Raw genomic sequence first — 8,979 nt, 5'->3', positions numbered from 1 at the left:
AAGTTCCTCTGCATCAGCCGCCGTGGCCTCTCGGGGCTGGCTGGTGTGGTGTTGGTGCTGGCTGGCGGCTTGTGTCTCTGATTCCCTTTCAGTGGCCTGGTCAGCAGCTCCTGCCCCTGAGTCTGTGAGAGTCAATGCCTCTCATCATTTAGACGCTTTTTCCTTCCTCTCTATGACATCCTCTAGACCCCGCTGTGACATCTCTTTGAAATGTCTTTTTGTGTTTCTGTAACAATTCACCTAACATACTCCATGGGTATCGGGGCTCCGAGTGAGAAGACCTCGTGTTTCAGGACTGTCCTGATCCTGCACCATTTTCGTTTTGACGTCCCCAGGCCCCGGTGCCACGATGTCCCTCCTGTGCCTGGCTTGTGTGGCAGAGAGGCTGTTTCTGTCAGTAACTATTCTCCCTGTGTTCTGTCAAAACAGAGCATCGGAACCCGCTGGGCACACGTTCACTGGCTGTGCAGACTACACGTCCCAGCTTCCCCCACAGCCACGTGTGGCCACGTTATGGCTGGAGGTTTAAGCACAAAACGTGTGTGCAGAGTGAGTCTGGTAAATGTCAGAGAGGAGGCCTTCTGGGTTCTGGGGCAGGCCCTGGCAGGCCAGGTGAGGCCCTGGGAGGTCCTGGGAGGCCCGATGAGGCCCTAGGAGGCCCCACGAGGGGTGAGGGATAATCCCAGCCAGCAGGGACAGGACTTCTAGGACACTTTAGTGCAGTCAGCCTGGCCCTCCTTGGTCTTTAAGGATGTATATTTGTCAAGGTGTATATGTTGGGGGGGATAGAATATATTTCCGTTTAACACCTTTTGAACCTGTTTGTACCTTCTGGGTATCTAGACACCCAGATACACCACATCTAGGTATCAGATGTGAGTCTCCATCTGAACAGTGGCCGCAGGTCGTGCAAATGTCCGCGGAGGGCTGGGTCGATGCCTACTGCCCGGCCGTGCAGGCATTTTGGCGTTGTCACCCGGAAGCACTTTGTGGTGCGTGCAACGGCTGATTGCCAGCAGTCGGTGAGTCTCCAAGGAGCCTTCGCTTTGAACTTCGACGCTACGGCAGCCCAAAGTCCCAACTGTTCACCAGGGATTCCAGCTGACTTCAAAGGCTGACTGAACTCAGGTTGGTACCAAGAATGTGTTGGGGAAACGTGACACCCGCAACCTGCACCCAGGGGTCAGCAGAACAAATGTGTCCTCACAGCTTTCAATAATCAGATTTAAAAGCCCTTGGGTGCCTGGGTGGCTCAGTCGGTTGGGCGTCTGACTTCGGCTCAGGTCGTGATCTCACGGTTTTTGAGTTCGAGCCCCACATCGGGCTCTGTGCTGACAGCTCGGAGCCTGGAGCCTGCTTCGGATTCTGTGTCTCCCTCTCTCTCTCTCTCTCGGCCCCTCCCCTGCTCATGCTCTGCCTCTCTCGCCTTTAAAAATAAACACTGAAAAATTTTTTTAAAAGACAGGGCGCCTGGGTGGCTCAGTCAGTTAAGTGTCCGACTTTGGCTCAGGTCATGATCTCATGGTTCATGGGTTCCAGCCCCGCGTTGGGCTATGTGCTGACAGCTCGGAGCCTGGAACCTGCTTCTGATTCTGTGTCTCCCTCTCTCTCTGCTCCTGCCCCACTCACACTCTGCCTCTCTGTCTCTCAAAAATAAAAACAAATATTAAATTTTTTAAAAAAGACCTGAGTATTTAAATTATAACACAATTTAGTTGTAAATCCCAGCTTACGTTTTCAAATGCTCAACTATCAAAGGACTTTTAAGCAGTAGGAGAAACTGAGGAAGTTGCACCCGCTTTAGGTTCTGTGCGTAAATCCCAACACTTGTACGGATCAAAATGCCACACTCCTATCCAGTGTTAAAAACTGGAATTTTCACTGCTTCCAAGAAATAAAAGATGTTCCTTTTACATTTCAACCAACAAAATAGTTTAATCTGCCAAAGGGTTTAAATAGGAATGTTAAATGCATTTTAAAATTAAAAATCAAGTCTTGTTTATGTAAACTATTTAATTCTACCACCCTTGAATTCTTGGTTGAAAGATTTAGTATTGGGATGCTGAATGGAAAGTCTTTTAATCTGTAACTTCGGCCTTTGAGTGTTTACTTTTTCTGAAAGGTGTTGGGGCTAGAAGCTTGGTAATAATTGCTTACCTACTGCCTATGTAAACACCTTGAAACGTCTCGTTTGTGGAGAAGGAATGGTGAAAAGCATCACTGTCCCTGAAATAGGGGGCCCTGTGGTCATGCTTGCGTCCAAGGGGCCTTTCCCGGGGCTGGAGCCACAGACTGAAGGGCACGGTGGGGTCCGCGAGCGGCCGGTTTCTTCCACAAGCACATTGCAAGGGGAATTAAGAAGGAGATGAGCCCACAGGTCAGAGACGTAAGGGACACACCTGTCAAATGCCATGTGAGGTCCTTGTGTGAATCCTGATGAAGACAAACCGAGTGTAAAAAGCAAACAAACAAGAAAACCAGTGACACACCTGGGGAAATCTGTGTCGGCTGGATCTTGGCTGTTAAGGAACCGCCAATTTTTAGAGCATGATACGGTATTATGTCACGTTTAGGGAAAAAGTCTTCATCTCTAAGAGATGTCCACGGAGACGTGTGCAGATGGATCATAGGCCATCGGGGCTTTGCTTGTGAGGAGGGGCTCAGACCACACGCACCTGGACCGGGACGGCGGCGGGGGGGGGGGGGGGGATGTTGTTCACAGCCGCCGAAACAGGCGGAGGGGCACGGTGGCATCTCGGACTGTTTCCATTAACAGGAGAGAGGAAAGAATCCCCAGGTGAGAAGATACTTGAAATTCAGAACCGACCAGGGATTAGCACCAAAATATATTTTAAAACTCTACTTCTCATCTCTGATAACCAACAGGTAAATGGGCCAAGAGGACTGAGCCCCAGAAACATTCATTCCACCCTGTTTGTTGAGTTACTAGTAGGTTTTAATCTCTGGGGAGATAGGAGTGACCGTAGCAGGTGCAAAGCTTATACTCTAGTGGGGGGGACAGACAGGCCAACAGAAGCAGGACCATGTCGGTGAGCCTGCCCAGCATCCAGCCTTGGGAGGGTCAGCCTGGCTCCCGTGCTGGGGAGGCTAAGGGGAAGGGGGCACAAGGGACCGGCGTGGAGAAGGGGGCTGGGTCGGGAGGTAGTTGAGTGAATTACAGGCACATTCTGAAGGCAAAGCTGTCGGGATTTGAGAAAAACCAAACGAAGCCAGAGGCGGGTGTGGTGTGGGCAGCCTGCATGGCCCTTGCCTCCCGGGGTGCGGTTGTGGGCCGGCCTCCCGGCTGGCTTCGAGTGACGGCTGACAGAGGCGGGGAAGTGACAGCACCTCACCTGTGACATCAGGTTAGAGAAGGCCTGTGGCGGCCTTCGGGTGCGCTCTCAGGGTCTCCCTGCCTCACCTGCCTCTCCTGCGCTGGGGCTGGCAGCTGCCAGGTCGCAGCCGCCCCGCCGGGTGGTCGGTGCAGCGGGCGAAGGGGGCCTGCCCACCACCGGGGGGTGTGCTTGGAGGCGGGTCCCCTACGTGAGCCCTACCGACAGCGTGGCTGCACCTGCAGAAGGGACCTCAGGCCACAGGCCTCCCATGGAGCTGTGCCCAGGTTCCTGCCCCCAGACGCGGGCTGGTGAGAGTCAGGGAGACCCTGAAGCAGGCTGACAACCCACGGGGAGGGGAATGGCCCCAGCTGTCCTCAGGGGGCCCAAGTGGCCGGCCTCCACCCACCCCCCATCCCGACTCATCAGTCACTGAGCACGGGGGCCCGGAAGTGGGGTGGTCACTCGGGGGAGGCAACATGCTGCTGGGGGACGTGTGGCTGGGTCTGCAGACTCGCCCCCTCTGGGGAGGCGCCTGCCGGCCGGGGGGAGGCGGCCAAATATCTCAGGGAGTGGTAGGAGGGCATTTAAAGCGAAGATCTGCCCACGGGACCGGCCCGAACGGGCAAAGGGCGACAGGTCCGAGCGTCTGGGTCCCAGGGGCCGCCCGCGGGGGCTGCCGGCGATTCCCGTCCCATGATGGGGGAGCCCGGGGCAGGGGTGGGCGGGCCAGAGAGGACGCGAGCACACGGCAGAAACCAGAGATGCTGTTTTATTTACACCACGAGAGCAACAAGCTGTCTGATGAGGTACAAAACACTGGACTCCGGGTGGAGTGGAGTCGGCAGTCAAAGGAGGGGACACGGCCGTCGGTGAAAACCCGCCCACACGGAACAGAACGAGAATGAGAAAACCGGGAACAGAATCTCCAACTCCACGGAGCAAAAAGAAAGAAACGACCACTGGAAGGTCCAGACGATCGGAGGGAACGGATTACGTTACAGAAGAAAACGGGAGGCTGCCGCGGCGAGGACCCGGCCCGGAGCGCGCCGACGGGCCACACGCGGGCCGCGGCGGCGCCGCAGCTCTGTGCAAGCTCTTGGGCAAACGGGGTCAGCCCCCCTTGTGTATATTATAATACGGGTCATTCTCATCAACTGGGAAAGAGCGCCTCCCCCGCGGGGCACACACACCGAAAACCCCAACAAACAAAAGTGTCTGCCTGCTCGTTCCTCCGGGCGCAGACTTGTCGTCACGTCGGACGAGGCGAGCCGGGCCGGGGACGAGCTCCGCGTCGTGGCGAGGAAGAAAGGGTCTCCTCTCCATGCAAAGGAGGGTCTGAGCCCGCGGCGCTCACACAGGTCACGACTCTCGGCTTAAAGTGACATCTTGGCCACGCGTGGTCTACAAGTAACTAGAAAGTCACCACAGCTGTGCGGAAAGGGGCTCTCCGGGGCTGTGCACCGTCACCGTCGGCGGCCACCGGGCCGGCCGGAGGGCAGCGCGCGCGCCTGGCCCTGTGCAAGATCCAAGGAACAAACAAAACAAAGCGAGGCAAATGCCTCCAAGTCAACGGAAGAGAGACGGGCAGTTCACCTCGAATTCTGTGTAGTTTCCCTAAAACAACTGTTTCCACATAAATACAATAAACTCTATTATTGGTATGTCACAAGTGCTAGATAAACTTTGTTTCTTAATATGACAAATGTTTAAGTAGTCCTTTTTTCTTTTTCTTACAATAAAAAGTACAATTTCTTAAGAATAGGTTCAGTAAGACGCAAACGTTCCCCCCCCTCCCCCCCACCGACTCTCCTTCAAGGTTTCGTTTTACAGAAAAACTCCCATCTGTCGAATCTGCAAATGTCGTGAGAGGGGAACGAAAAGGCATTTTCCTCTTCCCCAAAGCTGCCGAGTCTGGCGTGCAAAATCTGTGTACGATATAGACATGCCGGCCTCACAGTCCATGCAACCTCCAGGTGTAGGAACTTAAAAAAATAGATTCATATATGTTTATATATATATTTATATATGTATCAATGCCCATAAAACACGTGGGCCCGAAAGTCTACAAAAAGAATGGAATGAGCACGTGGCTGTGACCAGCGAAGGAGGAATGTTCTGATCGAAAATTAAAACCGACAAACTCTGCCGCCCTGGCTTCCGTGCGGAGCAGCACCCGGCGGTCCTTCCTCTGGAAACGGGTGTTCGAAAGTAAGTGGAGAAAAACCGAGACACTCTGACAAAGCGGCCCTCCGGAGCCGGGCGGCCGCCTGCTGGTGGGGCTCGGGCACGCCGGGGCGCGGCGGGAGCCGAAAGGGCGGGCGCCACGCGTCCCCGGCAGCATCGTGGGGAGTCCCGCGGGGGGACCTAAAGTGCTCGCTCGCTGACCCCCGGCCGGTGCCCCCGAGGCCTTGGCAAAGGAAGAAAAAGGCTAAATTAGGCGCAAGGACCGGAGAGGGGAGATGGGAGGCGCCCCCCACCCCCCTCGGCGCGGGGGTCCTGCAGACCCTGGCGGCTGGCGGCGGGGAAGGGCCGAGTGTGTCTTCAAAGAAAAGAAAAGGCTACACGGTAATGCTTTAAGCACATCTGTGGGGCTGGGGCGCGCGGACACAGCAGCCGCGCCCCCCAGGCCTCTCTGCCGAGGGGTCTCCCCGCAGGAGACGGGGAGCAAGCCCCCCCTCGGACGGCTCCCTGACCCAGTCACTGTAAAAAGCGTGAGATGACCTCTTCCTCTCCGAGAGCCGGGGCCGGCCGGTGGCGGGGGGGGGGGCCCGTGGGCCGCGTGGAGCAGGGCCCCGGTTGGCCACGGGCCGCTCTGCACCGGCCCGGATGGCCGAGCTGGCTCCCGTGCACCGGCTCCTCCCGCCAAGGTGGGCTGGGCCCCGCAGCAAGGAGGGGCCGGCGGGAGGGGGTGCAGTCACACCTGCCCCAAGACCTTTCTGTCCTACTCTCAGGCCGCTGTCCTGGACCTGACCACCAACGTCCCCGTGACCGAGCCAACCTAAGAATCTGGATTCGCTCGGTCAGGAGTCCGCCTGCGTCAGTGTCTCAGAAGCTACCCTGTGAATGCGACCAGACTCCGAAACGTGGCTTGGGGCTCCCTCCTGACGGGAGCGCCGTGCCCGAACTCTCCCCGCGGCTCTGAACTCACTACATGCTTTGGAATGAAACTGGTGTCTTCAAGTGCTGAAAAATAAGTTACCAGTAAAAAGTGACGGTCAGTTACTGTCCAAGACAAAAAGAGCAAAGACTGGCTGCCCTGGTCAGGAATCTGTGCTGTCCCTGCAGGCTCGCCAGGCGGCGGGGGGCCCCTAGGCTCCCGCAGCCACAGGCTCCAAAATCCGGGGCCTGCTGCTTTCGGCCGGCCCCCGGCCGTGTGGCCGCGGCGGAAAAACCCAGAACAGGTGTGGGCCTCACTCCGGCCCCATGCATTTTGCTGACATGCTTTAAAAGGTCTTTGGAAAACTGAATTTAAAATCCTATCCTGACAACGTGGCCAGGCAAGTTGAAACAGGAGTTTCATGAGTGCTGACGGCCCGAGGCGTCTGGCAAGTGACCCTGCGATCCTCCCCGCGCGGCTGCCGAGGGGAAAACACAGCACCCCCTGTAACACTACCGGTGTGGAGGGAAGAAAAGCCCCTCGCTAATGGGCGCAGCCGTGGGGGGCGGGGCTGGGACAGCCAGTCACCGCCAGGAGCCTGCACGCCAACTCCCCCACCTCGAGCTCACTTTCTGAAAACAAACCGAGGGCAGTTCCGTGCACCGCAGCAAACTGCTCGCTGTACGAAAATAAACAACAATGAAAATAATAATAAAAAAAAAAAACCTTTAAAAGTTTAAAAAAAAAATGTACAAGCAGGAATTTAGAAAGAAAAAAGGTTTAGACATTATTACCATTCAGGAAACTGCTAAATGGTGAGAACAAAATGTAAAATTCACAAAACAATGCTTATTCAGGATCTCCTTGTGGAAAATTCATACAAAAATCAACAGCAAATGTCTATCCTTTGCTATAAAAACTCATTAGGTAAATATGTGCGAGGAGGCTCGGACCAGGAGGGTCCCGTCCGGAAAGAGCGGGAAGGACAGCTCACACCCGAAGGCAGCCGTCCAGTGGCGGACTCGTTGGCGATCTGGAAGCTATCCAATCTGGAATTCAAAAATACGTGAGTTTCAAACTAGATCCCTTTCCGTAAGCACCTTGATGTCTAGTCCACACGTCATTCATTCGCCAGGGACCTTTACGACCTGCATTTATTATATATATATACTTTTTCTATAAATGCATTATAAATATTTTATCAAGATTTCATAAGAATCAAGTTTCTTAGCTTGGAATACATTGGAATATATATTATACATATATATATTTATTTATACCTAAAACTTAAGCAATACTTCATGCTACTTGCTTTTAATGAAAAGCATTCCGATCCTAACACTGGAAGTGAGCCTAGGACATGCTTCACAACCAAATGGAGATGCTCAATTGTTAAATGACGTACGAGAAAAGAACACTTTGGATTCATTTAAAATTTGTCGGACTTCAAAACCCCCAACAGTATTTGCCACTTTGCTGGAACTACCTGCACGTCTCTTAAACAGCACTAAAGCAAAACAGGGGCCACGGGACGGCAGCCCCCCCCCCCCCCGCCGCCCCCCCCCCCCCCCGCCCCCCCCCCAGCGGCCTCGGGAGCGCGTGGGCCACCCCCCCTCCCCCGCCAGGCCCGAAACTGTCCCACCGATTCCTGCTGTTTATTTTTTCTTAAGGCATTGTTCCTCAGACTTCAGAAAACCCAGCCACAAAAATCCATCAGAGCAATAAAAAAAAAGGCACAAACTCGCATCTTCCGATGGCTTTGAGAGAGCAAAGCCGGGTCCCGCAGGCTCACGTTCCTGCGCGTGTCCACTCCGCGCCCCCGCCCGGCCGCAGACCCCGCCGCTGCGGGCCACGGAGGCGGCCGGGGCCTAGAGAACGTTCTCGTTAAAGAAAAAAAGAAGCTACGGGATGAGTTGAGTGGTTTCCACGGAGACTGTGGAATTGTGGGTGGTAATCAACAGTAAGCACCAGTTTTAATCGAGTCCGTTTTGTGTTATCAGATCTTTGATTTCCGTTTTCCTTCCCTCGTGGCGTCGAAGTGGGCGGCTGTGCCGCGAGCCACACGGGCCTCCCTCCTCCGCGGCTTCCCTCCGGGAGCCGAGAGCCTGGCCGCGTGTGTGTCCGTGTGTCTGCGCGGCCGGCGTCTGTCCCGGTTCCGCGCAATGCTGCCCGCCCGGGGGGGGGCCCGGGGGCCGGGCAGGGAGGGCTCCCCGCTGCCGCTCAAGCCCTGGCCAGAGATCGCGGGCAGGCCGCAGAGAAACAGGAGCTGTTCTTGGCGGAGCTTCAAGACAGGGACAAACAGACAAGAGAACCGCAGCTCCGGGGGAGGCTACAGGGGCAGCTCCTCTTCCATGGGCTCCTCGTCAGGTCTGCGGCGGCATCCCGGGGGGAGCAGGGGTGCGGCGGGCACGGCAGAGGGAGAGAGAAGCGGGGAGGGTCGGGGGGGGTGCCCACCTGCTTCGGGCGTCTCCCGCACCCGCGCCCTCCTGCTGCCCGTTCCGGGCTCCCTGTGCCCCTGCCCCCCAAGGGCGGTCGTGGCGGGCCCCC

At 55.9% G+C, this 8,979-nt stretch overlaps 1 protein-coding gene across 4 annotated transcripts in view; it reads right to left on the bottom strand.

Moving 5' to 3' along the window:
• Positions 1 to 4,086: 4,086 nt before the first annotated feature.
• Positions 4,087 to 8,979, bottom strand: part of HDAC4 (histone deacetylase 4) — a 250,122-nt gene continuing 245,229 nt past the window's right edge. For 2 of the 4 annotated variants that reach the window (XM_049614549.1, XM_049614550.1), the window contains exon 26: positions 4,087 to 7,481. In XM_049614549.1, the coding sequence (XP_049470506.1) occupies positions 7,343 to 7,481 (139 nt within the window). In that variant the 3' untranslated portion in view covers positions 4,087 to 7,342. Of the gene's footprint in view, positions 7,482 to 8,454; positions 8,802 to 8,979 lie in introns of those variants that run through there. The other 2 variants (XM_049614551.1, XM_049614552.1) reach the window with 1 other exon arrangement.

The sequence above is a fragment of the Panthera uncia genome (assembly GCF_023721935.1).
Source record: "Panthera uncia isolate 11264 chromosome C1 unlocalized genomic scaffold, Puncia_PCG_1.0 HiC_scaffold_3, whole genome shotgun sequence".
In the NCBI taxonomy this organism is placed as follows: Eukaryota; Metazoa; Chordata; class Mammalia; order Carnivora; family Felidae; genus Panthera; species Panthera uncia.
Note: the sequence above shows the minus strand (reverse complement) of the source record. Positions and strands in the feature narration are given on the sequence as shown.